Source organism: Salmo salar, chromosome ssa26 (genome assembly GCF_905237065.1).
Source record: "Salmo salar chromosome ssa26, Ssal_v3.1, whole genome shotgun sequence".
NCBI lineage: Eukaryota > Metazoa > Chordata > Actinopteri > Salmoniformes > Salmonidae > Salmo > Salmo salar.
In genome coordinates, this window is record NC_059467.1 from 50,838,680 (window position 1) to 50,854,138 (window position 15,459).

Genomic DNA, 15,459 nt, shown 5'->3' on the forward strand with positions numbered 1-15,459 from the left:
TATAACACAACACCACCAAGGACTGTCAGGAGGAACCGCTCCCTATAACACAACACCACCAAGGACTGTCAGGAGGAACCGCTCCCTACAACACAACACCACCAAGGACTGTCAGGAGGAACCGCTCCCTATAACACAACACCACCAAGGACTGTCAGGAGGAACCGCTCCCTATAACACAACACCACCAAGGACTGTCAGGAGGAACCGCTCCCTACAACACAACACCACCAAGGACTGTCAGGAGGAACCGCTCCCTATAACACAACACCACCAAGGACTGTCAGGAGGAACCGCTCCCTATAACACAACACCACCAAGGACTGTCAGGAGGAACCGCTCCCTACAACACCACCAAGGACTGTCAGGAGGAACCGCTCCCTATAACACAACCAAGGACTGTCAGGAGGAACCGCTCCCTACAACACAACACCACCAAGGACTGTCAGGAGGAACCGCTCCCTACAACACAACACCACCAAGGACTGTCAGGAGGAACCGCTCCCTATAACACAACACCACCAAGGACTGTCAGGAGGAACCGCTCCCTATAACACAACACCACCAAGGACTGTCAGGAGGAACCGCTCCCTATAACACAACACCACCAAGGACTGTCAGGAGGAACCGCTCCCTATAACACAACACCACCAAGGACTGTCAGGAGGAACCGCTCCCTATAACACAACACCACCAAGGACTGTCAGGAGGAACCGCTCCCTATAACACAACACCACCAAGGACTGTCAGGAGAACCCTCTACAGGCCTGACCATCTGGATATCCTGTACTACAGCCGTACTGCTGAACCCTCTACAGGCCTAACCATCTGGATATCCTGTACTACAGCCGTACTGCTGCCGAACCCTCTACAGGCCTAACCATCTGGATATCCTGTACTACAGCCGTACTGCTGCTGAACCCTCTACAGGCCTGACCATCTGGATATCCTGTACTACAGCCGTACTGCTGCTGAACCCTCTACAGGCCTGACCATCTGGATATCCTGTACTACAGCCGTACTGCTGCTGAACCCTCTACAGGCCTGACCATCTGGATATCCTGTACTACAGCCGTACTGCTGCTGAACCCTCTACAGGCCTGACCATCTGGATATCCTGTACTACAGCCGTACTGCTGAACCCTCTACAGGCCTGACCATCTGGATATCCTGTACTACAGCCGTACTGCTGCTGAACCCTCTACAGGCCTGACCATCTGGATATCCTGTACTACAGCCGTACTGCTGCTGAACCCTCTACAGGCCTGACCATCTGGATATCCTGTACTACAGCCGTAGTGCTGCTGAACCCTCTACAGGCCTGACCATCTGGATATCTTGTACTACAGCCGTACTGCTGCTGAACCCTCTACAGGCCTGACCATCTGGATATCCTGTACTACAGCCGTACTGCTGCTGAACCCTCTACAGGCCTGACCATCTGGATATCCTGTACTACAGCCGTACTGCTGCTGAACCCTCTACAGGCCTGGCCATCTGGATATCCTGTACTACAGCCGTACTGCTGCTGAACCCTCTACAGGCCTGACCATCTGGATATCCTGTACTACAGCCGTACTGCTGCCGAACCCTCTACAGGCCTGACCATCTGGATATCCTGTACTACAGCCGTACTGCTGAACCCTCTACAGGCCTGACCATCTGGATATCCTGTACTACAGCCGTACTGCTGCTGAACCCTCTACAGGCCTGGCCATCTGGATATCCTGTACTACAGCCGTACTGCTGCTGAACCCTCTACAGGCCTGACCATCTGGATATCCTGTACTACAGCCGTACTGCTGCCGAACCCTCTACAGGCCTGACCATCTGGATATCCTGTACTACAGCCGTACTGCTGAACCCTCTACAGGCCTGACCATCTGGATATCCTGTACTACAGCCGTACTGCTGCTGAACCCTCTACAGGCCTGACCATCTGGATATCCTGTACTACAGCCGTACTGCTGCTGAACCCTCTACAGGCCTGACCATCTGGATATCCTGTACTACAGCCGTACTGCTGCCGAACCCTCTACAGGCCTGACCATCTGGATATCCTGTACTACAGCCGTACTGCTGAACCCTCTACAGGCCTGACCATCTGGATATCCTGTACTACAGCCGTACTGCTGCTGAACCCTCTACAGGCCTAACCATCTGGATATCCTGTACTACAGCCGTACTGCTGAACCCTCTACAGGCCTGACCATCTGGATATCCTGTACTACAGCCGTACTGCTGCTGAACCCTCTACAGGCCTGACCATCTGGATATCCTGTACTACAGCCGTACTGCTGAACCCTCTACAGGCCTGACCATCTGGATATCCTGTACTACAGCCGTACTGCTGAACCCTCTACAGGCCTGACCATCTGGATATCCTGTACTACAGCCGTACTGCTGAACCCTCTACAGGCCTGACCATCTGGATATCCTGTACTACAGCCGTACTGCTGCTGAACCCTCCACAGGCCTAACCATCTGGATATCCTGTACTACAGCCGTACTGCTGCTGAACCCTCTACAGGCCTGACCATCTGGATATCCTGTACTACAGCCGTACTGCTGCCGAACCCTCTACAGGCCTAACCATCTGGATATCCTGTACTACAGCCGTACTGCTGCTGAACCCTCTACAGGCCTGACCATCTGGATATCCTGTACTACAGCCGTACTGCTGCTGAACCCTCTACAGGCCTGACCATCTGGATATCCTGTACTACAGCCGTACTGCTGCTGAACCCTCTACAGGCCTGACCATCTGGATATCCTGTACTACAGCCGTACTGCTGCCGAACCCTCTACAGGCCTGACCATCTGGATATCCTGTACTACAGCTGTACTGTTGCTGAACCCTCTACAGGCCTGACCATCTGGATATCCTGTACTACAGCTGTACTGTTGCTGAACCCTCCACAGGCCTGACCATCTGGATATCCTGTACTACAGCCGTACTGCTGAACCCTCCACAGGCCTGACCATCTGGATATCCTGTACTACAGCTGTACTGTTGCTGAACCCTCTACAGGCCTGACCATCTGGATATCCTGTACTACAGCCGTAGTGCTGAACCCTCTACAGGCCTGACCATCTGGATATCCTGTACTACAGCTGTACTGTTGCTGAACCCTCTACAGGCCTGACCATCTGGATATCCTGTACTACAGCTGTACTGTTGCTGAACCCTCCACAGGCCTGACCATCTGGATATCCTGTACTACAGCTGTACTGCTGCTGAACCCTCTACAGGCCTAACCATCTGGATATCCTGTACTACAGCCGTACTGCTGAACCCTCCACAGGCCTGACCATCTGGATATCCTGTACTACAGCCATACTGCTGCTGAACCCTCTACAGGCCTAACCATCTGGATATCCTGTACTACAGCCGTACTGCTGAACCCTCTACAGGCCTGACCATCTGGATATCCTGTACTACAGCCGTACTGCTGAACCCTCTACAGGCCTGACCATCTGGATATCCTGTACTACAGCCGTACTGCTGAACCCTCTACAGGCCTGACCATCTGGATATCCTGTACTACAGCCGTACTGCTGCTGAACCCTCTACAGGCCTAACCATCTGGATATCCTGTACTACAGCCGTACTGTTGCTGAACCCTCCACAGGCCTGACCATCTGGATATCCTGTACTACAGCTGTACTGTTGCTGAACCCTCTACAGGCCTGACCATCTGGATATCCTGTACTACAGCTGTACTGTTGCTGAACCCTCCACAGGCCTAACCATCTGGATATCCTGTACTACAGCCGTACTGCTGCTGAACCCTCTACAGGCCTAACCATCTGGATATCCTGTACTACAGCCGTACTGCTGCTGAACCCTCTACAGGCCTGACCATCTGGATATCCTGTACTACAGCTGTACTGTTGCTGAACCCTCTACAGGCCTGACCATCTGGATATCCTGTACTACAGCCGTAGTGCTGAACCCTCTACAGGCCTGACCATCTGGATATCCTGTACTACAGCTGTACTGTTGCTGAACCCTCTACAGGCCTGACCATCTGGATATCCTGTACTACAGCTGTACTGTTGCTGAACCCTCCACAGGCCTGACCATCTGGATATCCTGTACTACAGCCGTACTGCTGAACCCTCCACAGGCCTGACCATCTGGATATCCTGTACTACAGCTGTACTGTTGCTGAACCCTCTACAGGCCTGACCATCTGGATATCCTGTACTACAGCCGTAGTGCTGAACCCTCTACAGGCCTGACCATCTGGATATCCTGTACTACAGTTGTACTGTTGCTGAACCCTCTACAGGCCTGACCATCTGGATATCCTGTACTACAGCTGTACTGTTGCTGAACCCTCCACAGGCCTGACCATCTGGATATCCTGTACTACAGCTGTACTGCTGCTGAACCCTCTACAGGCCTAACCATCTGGATATCCTGTACTACAGCCGTACTGCTGAACCCTCCACAGGCCTGACCATCTGGATATCCTGTACTACAGCCATACTGCTGCTGAACCCTCTACAGGCCTAACCATCTGGATATCCTGTACTACAGCCGTACTGCTGAACCCTCTACAGGCCTGACCATCTGGATATCCTGTACTACAGCCGTACTGCTGAACCCTCTACAGGCCTGACCATCTGGATATCCTGTACTACAGCTGTACTGCTGAACCCTCTACAGGCCTGACCATCTGGATATCCTGTACTACAGCCGTACTGCTGCTGAACCCTCTACAGGCCTGACCATCTGGATATCCTGTACTACAGCCGTACTGCTGAACCCTCTACAGGCCTGACCATCTGGATATCCTGTACTACAGCCGTACTGCTGCTGAACCCTCTACAGGCCTAACCATCTGGATATCCTGTACTACAGCCGTACTGCTGCTGAACCCTCTACAGGCCTGACCATCTGGATATCCTGTACTACAGCCGTACTGCTGAACCCTCTACAGGCCTGACCATCTGGATATCCTGTACTACAGCTGTACTGTTGCTGAACCCTCCACAGGCCTGACCATCTGGATATCCTGTACTACAGCCGTACTGCTGAACCCTCCACAAGCCTGACCATCTGGATATCCTGTACTACAGCTGTACTGTTGCTGAACCCTCTACAGGCCTGACCATCTGGATATCCTGTACTACAGCCGTAGTGCTGAACCCTCTACAGGCCTGACCATCTGGATATCCTGTACTACAGCTGTACTGTTGCTGAACCCTCTACAGGCCTGACCATCTGGATATCCTGTACTACAGCTGTACTGTTGCTGAACCCTCCACAGGCCTGACCATCTGGATATCCTGTACTACAGCCGTACTGCTGAACCCTCCACAGGCCTGACCATCTGGATATCCTGTACTACAGCCATACTGCTGCTGAACCCTCTACAGGCCTAACCATCTGGATATCCTGTACTACAGCCGTACTGCTGAACCCTCTACAGGCCTGACCATCTGGATATCCTGTACTACAGCCGTACTGCTGAACCCTCCACAGGCCTGACCATCTGGATATCCTGTACTACAGCCGTACTGCTGAACCCTCTACAGGCCTGACCATCTGGATATCCTGTACTACAGCTGTACTGTTGCTGAACCCTCCACAGGCCTAACCATCTGGATATCCTGTACTACAGCTGTACTGCTGCTGAACCCTCTACAGGCCTGACCATCTGGATATCCTGTACTACAGCCGTACTGCTGCTGAACCCTCTACAGGCCTGACCATCTGGATATCCTGTACTACAGCCATACTGCTGCTGAACCCTCCACAGGCCTGACCATCTGGATATCCTGTACTACAGCCGTACTGCTGCTGAACCCTCTACAGGCCTAACCATCTGGATATCCTGTACTACAGCTGTACTGTTGCTGAACCCTCTACAGGCCTAACCATCTGGATATCCTGTACTACAGCCGTACTGCTGCTGAACCCTCTACAGGCCTAACCATCTGGATATCCTGTACTACAGCCGTACTGTTGCTGAACCCTCTACAGGCCTGACCATCTGGATATCCTGTACTACAGCCGTACTGCTGAACCCTCTACAGGCCTGACCATCTGGATATCCTGTACTACAGCCGTACTGCTGAACCCTCTACAGGCCTAACCATCTGGATATCCTGTACTACAGCCGTACTGCTGAACCCTCCACAGGCCTAACCATCTGGATATCCTGTACTACAGCCGTACTGCTGCTGAACCCTCTACAGGCCTGACCATCTGGATATCCTGTACTACAGCCGTACTGCTGAACCCTCTACAGGCCTGACCATCTGGATATCCTGTACTACAGCCGTACTGCTGCTGAACCCTCTACAGGCCTAACCATCTGGATATCCTGTACTACAGCCGTACTGCTGCTGAACCCTCTACAGGCCTGACCATCTGGATATCCTGTACTACAGCCGTACTGCTGAACCCTCTACAGGCCTGACCATCTGGATATCCTGTACTACAGCTGTACTGTTGCTGAACCCTCCACAGGCCTGACCATCTGGATATCCTGTACTACAGCCGTACTGCTGAACCCTCCACAAGCCTGACCATCTGGATATCCTGTACTACAGCTGTACTGTTGCTGAACCCTCTACAGGCCTGACCATCTGGATATCCTGTACTACAGCCGTACTGCTGCTGAACCCTCTACAGGCCTGACCATCTGGATATCCTGTACTACAGCCATACTGCTGCTGAACCCTCCACAGGCCTGACCATCTGGATATCCTGTACTACAGCCGTACTGCTGCTGAACCCTCTACAGGCCTAACCATCTGGATATCCTGTACTACAGCTGTACTGTTGCTGAACCCTCTACAGGCCTAACCATCTGGATATCCTGTACTACAGCCGTACTGCTGCTGAACCCTCTACAGGCCTAACCATCTGGATATCCTGTACTACAGCCGTACTGTTGCTGAACCCTCTACAGGCCTGACCATCTGGATATCCTGTACTACAGCCGTACTGCTGAACCCTCTACAGGCCTGACCATCTGGATATCCTGTACTACAGCCGTACTGCTGAACCCTCTACAGGCCTAACCATCTGGATATCCTGTACTACAGCCGTACTGCTGAACCCTCCACAGGCCTAACCATCTGGATATCCTGTACTACAGCCGTACTGTTGCTGAACCCTCCACTGGCCTAACCATCTGGATATCCTGTACTACAGCCGTACTGCTGAACCCTCTACAGGCCTGACCATCTGGATATCCTGTACTACAGCCGTACTGCTGCTGAACCCTCTACAGGCCTAACCATCTGGATATCCTGTACTACAGCCGTACTGTTGCTGAACCCTCCACAGGCCTGACCATCTGGATATCCTGTACTACAGCCGTACTGTTGCTGAACCCTCCACAGGCCTAACCATCTGGATATCCTGTACTACAGCTGTACTGCCGAACCCTCCACAGGCCTAACCATCTGGATATCCTGTACTACAGCCGTACTGTTGCTGAACCCTCCACAGGCCTAACCATCTGGATATCCTGTACTACAGCTGTACTGCCGAACCCTCCACAGGCCTAACCATCTGGATATCCTGTACTACAGCTGTACTGCTGAACCCTCCACAGGCCTAACCATCTGGATATCCTGTACTACAGCTGTACTGCTGAACCCTCCACAGGCCTAACCATCTGGATATCCTGTACTACAGCTGTACTGCCGAACCCTCCACAGGCCTGACCATCTGGATAACCAGACTGGCCATTCTAATGTCAGGAAGTGGTCCTAGAAGAACAGCTGGAGGGTGTTGTGGGTGTCACCTGGAAGGGCTCGTAGAAGAAGGCCTCCACTCCTTCAGACAGGCCTCTGATCAGCCCGAAAGGGTTCCCCAGGACATCCAGGCCCAGCACCAACACATACATCTGTTTCAGGAACTGGAGAGGACAGAGAGAGGAACACAGTGGAGTGGGGTAAGTCTTTTACAATGGAAATAAGTTGTATAAAACAGTTGTTAAAGCCTTGTTGTTTTCCTCCGTTATTTTATAAACGCAGTGTATCCACATAAAACAGACAAAATAGGCTAAAGTATATTATTCTATCTCAAGGTTTGTGAAGGAACCACGTGAACTAACCTGCTCACTGTAATGTCTAATCACAGCCCACATCAGCTTCTCTGTCCTGTAGAACTGGTAGTTCACCTCAAAGTAGGCAAGTCTGGAAGGAGACACACAGAGAGACAGAGAGAGACAGAGAGAGAGAGAGAGACAGAGAGAGAGAGAGAGACAGAGACAAAGAGAGAGAGAGAGACAGAGAGACAGAGACAGAGAGAGAAAGAGAGAGAGAGACAGAGAGAGAGGCAGAGAGAGAGAATCATCACTAGCCTGGTCCCAGATCTGTTTGTACAGTCTATCTAAGGTCATCGTCAAGGTCAAACCCACTCACTTGAAGATGAGGTCGTCCACGTCGGTGAGTGTCGCTCCGAGACTCTTCAACAGAAGGTTGACTGACTGGATGGCCATCATCTCCTGCTGACCAGACTCATCTCCACTAGAGCCCAGAGACAGACTGAGGTGTAGCTACGACAGAACAACACAACATTATTCAACATAACATTCATGTTGTCCAGTCCTCCACTACTATTGGAGAAGATCCAGTCCTCCACTCCTATTGGAGAAGGTCCAGTCCTCCACTCCTATTGGAGAAGGTCCAGTCCTCCACTCCTATTGGAGAAGGTCCAGTCCTCCACTCCTATTGGAGAAGGTCCAGTCCTCCACTCCTATTGGAGAAGGTCCAGTCCTCCACTCCTATTGGAGAAGGTCCAGTCCTCCTCTACTATTGGAGAAGGTCCACTATTGGAGAAAGTCCAGTCCTCCACTACTATTGGAGAAGGTCCAGTACTCCACTCCTATTGGAGAAGGTCCAGTCCTCCACTCCTATTGGAGAAGGTCCTCCACTCCTATTGGAGAAGGTCCTCCACTCCTATTGGAGAAGGTCCTCCACTCCTATTGGAGAAGGTCCTCCACTCCTATTGGAGAAGGTCCTCCACTCCTATTGGAGAAGGTCCTCCACTCCTATTGGAGAAGGTCCTCCACTCCTATTGGAGAAGGTCCTCCACTCCTATTGGAGAAGGTCCAGTCCTCCACTCCTATTGGAGAAGGTCCAGTCCTCCTCTACTATTGGAGAAGTTCCAGTCCTCCTCTACTATTGGAGAAGTTCCAGTCCTCCACTACTATTGGAGAAGGTCCAGTCCTCCACTACTATTGGAGAAGGTCCAGTCCTCCACTACAATTGGAGAAGGTCCAGTCCTCCTCTACTATTGGAGAAGGTCCAGTCCTCCTCTACTATTGGAGAAGGTCCTCCTCTACTATTGGAGAAGGTCCAGTCCTCCACTACTATTGGAGAAGGTCCAGTCCTCCTCTACTATTGGTTAAGGTCCAGTCCTCCTCTACTATTGGAGAAGGTCCAGTCCTCTACTATTGGAGAAGGTCCAGTAGGTCCTCCACTACTATTGGAGAAGGTCCTCCACTACTATTGGAGAAGGTCCTCCACTACTATTGGAGAAGGTCCTCCACTACTATTGGAGAAGGTCCTCCACTACTATTGGAGAAGGTCCTCCACTACTATTGGAGAAGGTCCAGTCCTCCACTACTATTGGAGAAGGTCCAGTCCTCCTCTACTATTGGTTAAGGTCCAGTCCTCCTCTACTATTGGAGCAGGTCCAGTCCTCCACTACTATTGGAGAAGGACCAGTCCTCCACTACTATTGGAGAAGGTCCAGTCCTCCACTACTATTGGAGAAGGTCCAGTCCTCCTCTACTATTGGAGAAATTTCAGTCCTCCACTACTATTGGACAAGGTCCAGTCCTCCACTACTATTGGAGAAGGTCCAGTCCTCCACTACTATTGGAGAAGGTCCAGTCCTCCACTACTATTGGAGAAGGTCCAGTCCTCCTCTACTATTGGAGAAGGTCCAGTCCTCCTCTACTATTGGAGAAGGTCCAGTCCTCCTCTACTATTGGAGAAGGTCCAGTCCTCCACTACTATTGGAGAAGGTCCAGTCATCCACTACTATTGGAGAAGGTCCAGTCATCCACTACTATTGGAGAAGGTCCTCCACTACTATTGGAGAAGGTCCAGTCCTCCACTACTATTGGAGAAGGTCCAGTCCTCCACTACTATTGGAGAAGGTCCAGTCCTCCACTACTATTGGAGAAGGTCCAGTCCTCCTCTACTATTGGAGAAGGTCCAGTCCTCCTCTACTATTGGAGAAGGTCCAGTCCTCCTCTACTATTGGAGAAGGTCCTCCACTACTATTGGAGAAGGTCCAGTCCTCCTCTACTATTGGAGAAGGTCCAGTCCTCCTCTACTATTGGAGAAGGTCCAGTCCTCCTCTACTATTGGAGAAGGTCCAGTCCTCCTCTACTATTGGAGAAGGTCCACTATTGGAGAAGGTCCAGTCCTCCACTACTATTGGAGAAGGTCCAGTCCTCCTCTACTATTGGAGAAGGTCCAGTCCTCCTCTACTATTGGAGAAGGTCCTCCACTACTATTGGAGAAGGTCCAGTCCTCCTCTACTATTGGAGAAGGTCCAGTCCTCCACTACTATTGGAGAAGGTCCTCCACTACTATTGGAGAAGGTCCAGTCCTCTTCTACTATTGGAGAAGGTCCTCCACTACTATTGGAGAAGGTCCAGTCCTCTTCTACTATTGGAGAAGGTCCTCCACTACTATTGGAGAAGGTCCAGTCCTCCACTACTATTGGAGAAGGTCCAGTCCTCCTCTACTATTGGAGAAGGTCCAGTCCTCCTCTACTATTGGAGAAGGTCCAGTCCTCCTCTACTATTGGAGAAGGTCCAGTCCTCCTCTACTATTGGAGAAGGTCCAGTCCTCCACTACTATTGGAGAAGGTCCAGTCCTCCACTACTATTGGAGCAGGTCCTCCACTACTATTGGAGAAGGTCCAGTCCTCCACTACTATTGGAGAAGGTCCAGTCCTCCTCTACTATTGGAGAAATTCCAGTCCTCCACTACTATTGGACAAGGTCCAGTCCTCCACTACTATTGGATAAGGTCCAGTCCTCCACTACTATTGGAGAAGGTCCAGTCCTCCACTACTATTGGAGAAGGTCCAGTCCTCCACTACTATTGGAGAAGGTCCAGTCCTCCTCTACTATTGGAGAAGGTCCAGTCCTCCACTACTATTGGAGAAGGTCCAGTCCTCCACTACTATTGGAGAAGGTCCTCCACTACTATTGGAGAAGGTCCAGTCCTCCACTACTATTGGAGAAGGTCCAGTCCTCCACTACTATTGGAGAAGGTCCAGTCCTCCACTACTATTGGAGAAGGTCCAGTCCTCCTCTACTATTGGAGAAGGTCCAGTCCTCCTCTACTATTGGAGAAGGTCCACTATTGGAGAAGGTCCAGTCCTCCACTACTATTGGAGAAGGTCCAGTCCTCCTCTACTATTGGAGAAGGTCCAGTCCTCCTCTACTATTGGAGAAGGTCCAGTCCTCCTCTACTATTGGAGAAGGTCCAGTCCTCCTCTACTATTGGAGAAGGTCCACTATTGGAGAAGGTCCAGTCCTCCACTACTATTGGAGAAGGTCCAGTCCTCCTCTACTATTGGAGAAGGCTTTGTTTGGCTTGCCGTTCCAAATAAAGTGCAATATATATATATAGGTGTAGGCAGGGCCTTAAGTAAATAGGTAAACCGGGATATGACAAAAAAAATTATCCACCTCTCTTGTTGAAAATGATCAACTTTTGCCATTTTAAGCACATTTCCTGCAATTCTACACATTTTGACATGTCTTAGTGGCCCCTGGGGGTCGTGGCCCCTGGGGGACGTAATCTGGACATGATGACTAGAAGAATTAGATAGGTAGGTAAGTTAGACTAACCAGCTAACTAACATGGGCTAGTTGATCAACTGAACACTTCTGACTGGTTATAAATGGCTCTCTAAGGTCTGTCAGTGAATGATACAAGATGCACTCGCAAATTACACTTTGAGCATTTTATCATTACAACAGCAGAGTTGTCCGGTATTGACCCTGTTCTGGGTCCGGTACCGGATTCGCTGTCCGCTGGTTACGTATGACTGACATAGAGGAATATAACGTTATTTAATAATGATTCTCCTGCTGCCCAGACTCACTCTTTGATAACAACCTGGTGAGCGTTTTACATCTGAAACAACGCCACCATCGGGACAGGAAAGAAACAAGTGATCTCTGTCATGGCCACGTCAGAGAATGAGGAAGGGAGGAGAGGGAGAAAGGAGGGATAGAGAGAATGAGAGATTCCTACTTTGATGGGGGAGATGTGGAAGTATTCAAAGAAGCTGAGGCCTGAGTTGTCTGTCATGGACACCTCCATCAATTCAGCCTGTAACATCTCTAAGTCCTTCTCTATCAGCTTGGTCTGGAGAGGAGAGAGGAAGAGGGAGAGAGGGGGAGAGGAGGGGAGAGGGAGAGGAGAGCGAGAGGAGGGGAGAGGAGAGCGAGAGGAGGGGAGAGGGAGAGGAGGGGAGAGCGAGAGGAGGGGAGAGGGAGAGGAGGGGAGAGGGAGAGGAGGGGAGAGGGAGAGCGAGAGGAGGGGAGAGGAGGGGAGAGGGAGAGCGAGAGGAGGGGAGAGGGAGAGCGAGAGGGAGAGGGTGCGAGGGAGAGGAGAGGGAAAGAGAGAAAGATTGAGACATTTGAGATCATGGTCGAAAGACAAATACAACACACACATGTTGACTTAATAGGAAACAAATACACACACATGTTGAATTAATAGGAAACAAATACACGCACATGTTGAATTAATAGGAAACAAATGCATGCACATGTTGAATGAATGAAATCTCACGTGAGGTACTGAAGTGCCACGTGTCCACTACCCACCCAACTCACCTGACTACATGTTTATTAACACGTCCACTACCCACCCAACTCACCTGACTACATGTTTATTAACACGTCCACTACCCACCCAACTCACCTGACTACATGTTTATTAACACGTCCACTACCCACCCAACTCACCTGACTACATAGACCTGTTTATTAACACGTCCACTACCCACCCAACTCACCTGACTACATGTTTATTAACACGTCCACTACCCACCCAACTCACCTGACTACATAGACCTGTTTATTAACATGTCCACTACCCACCCAACACACCTGACTACATGTTTATTAACATGTCCACTACCCACCCAACTCACCTGACTACATAGACCTGTTTATTAACATGTCCACTACCCACCCAACTCACCTGACTACATAGACCTGTTTATTAACACGTCCACTACCCACCCAACTCACCTGACTACATAGACCTGTTTATTAACACGTCCACTACCCACCCAACTCACCTGACTACATAGACCTGTTTATTAACATGTCCACTACCCACCCAACTCACCTGACTACATAGACCTGTTTATTAACACGTCCACTACCCACCCAACTCACCTGACTACATAGACCTGTTTATTAACACGTCCACTACCCACCCAACTCACCTGACTACATAGACCTGTTTATTAACACGTCCACTACCCACCCAACTCACCTGACTACATAGACCTGTTTATTAACACGTCCACTACCCACCCAACTCACCTGACTACATAGACCTGTTTATTAACACGTCCACTACCCACCCAACTCACCTGACTACATAGACCTGTTTATTAACATGTCCACTACCCACCCAACTCACCTGACTACATAGACCTGTTTATTAACGTGTCCACTACCCACCCAACTCACCTGACTACATAGACCTGTTTATTAACACGTCCACTACCCACCCAACTCACCTGACTACATAGACCTGTTTATTAACATGTCCACTACCCACCCAACTCACCTGACTACATAGACCTGTTTATTAACACGTCCACTACCCACCCAACTCACCTGACTACATAGACCTGTTTATTAACACGTCCACTACCCACCCAACTCACCTGACTACATAGACCTGTTTATTAACGTGTCCACTACCCACCCAACTCACCTGACTACATAGACCTGTTTATTAACACGTCCACTACCCACCCAACTCACCTGACTACATAGACCTGTTTATTAACACGTCCACTACCCACCCAACTCACCTGACTACATAGACCTGTTTATTAACACGTCCACTACCCACCCAACTCACCTGACTACATAGACCTGTTTATTAACACGTCCACTACCCACCCAACTCACCTGACTACATAGACCTGTTTATTAACACGTCCACTACCCACCCAACTCACCTGACTACATAGACCTGTTTATTAACACGTCCACTACCCACCCAACTCACCTGACTACATAGACCTGTTTATTAACACGTCCACTACCCACCCAACTCACCTGACTACATAGACCTGTTTATTAACACGTCCACTACCCACCCAACTCACCTGACTACATAGACCTGTTTATTAACACGTCCACTACCCACCCAACTCACCTGACTACATAGACCTGTTTATTAACACGTCCACTACCCACCCAACTCACCTGACTACATAGACCTGTTTATTAACATGTCCACTACCCACCCAACTCACCTGACTACATAGACCTGTTTATTAACACGTCCACTACCCACCCAACACACCTGACTACATAGACCTGTTTATTAACGTGTCCACTACCCACCCAACTCACCTGACTACATAGACCTGTTTATTAACATGTCCACTACCCACCCAACTCACCTGACTACATGTTTATTAACATGTCCACTACCCACCCAACTCACCTGACTACATAGACCTGTTTATTAACATGTCCACTACCCACCCAACTCACCTGACTACATAGACCTGTTTATTAACACGTCCACTACCCACCCAACTCACCTGACTACATAGACCTGTTTATTAACATGTCCACTACCCACCCAACTCACCTGACTACATAGACCTGTTTATTAACACGTCCACTACCCACCCAACTCACCTGACTACATGTTTATTAACATGTCCACTACCCACCCAACTCACCTGACTACATAGACCTGTTTATTAACATGTCCACTACCCACCCAACTCACCTGACTACATAGACCTGTTTATTAACATGTCCACTACCCACCCAACTCACCTGACTACATAGACCTGTTTATTAACACGTCCACTACCCACCCAACTCACCTGACTACATAGACCTGTTTATTAACACGTCCACTACCCAACCAACTCACCTGACTACATAGACCTGTTTATTAACACGTCCACTACCCACCCAACTCACCTGACTACATAGACCTGTTTATTAACACGTCCACTACCCACCCAACTCACCTGACTACATAGACCTGTTTATTAACATGTCCACTACCCACCCAACTCACCTGACTACATAGACCTGTTTATTAACGCGTCCACTACCCACCCAACTCACCTGACTACATAGACCTGTTTATTAACACGTCCACTACCCACCCAACTCACCTGACTACATAGACCTGTTTATTAACATGTCCACTACCCACCCAACTCACCTG

General features: G+C 50.0%; 1 protein-coding gene across 6 annotated transcripts in view; it reads right to left on the minus strand.

Moving 5' to 3' along the window:
- The window catches only part of vps13c (vacuolar protein sorting 13 homolog C), a 225,915-nt gene that overhangs the window by 29,042 nt on the left and 181,414 nt on the right, over window positions 1-15,459 (minus strand). For all 6 annotated transcript variants that reach the window (XM_045709067.1, XM_045709065.1, XM_045709066.1 and 3 more), the window contains 4 exons: window positions 12,262-12,375; window positions 8,395-8,528; window positions 8,085-8,166; window positions 7,773-7,886 (listed from right to left, as the gene is read on the minus strand). In XM_045709067.1, coding sequence (XP_045565023.1) covers window positions 7,773-7,886; window positions 8,085-8,166; window positions 8,395-8,528; window positions 12,262-12,375 — 444 coding nt within the window. The remainder of the gene's footprint in view (window positions 1-7,772; window positions 7,887-8,084; window positions 8,167-8,394; window positions 8,529-12,261; window positions 12,376-15,459) is intronic.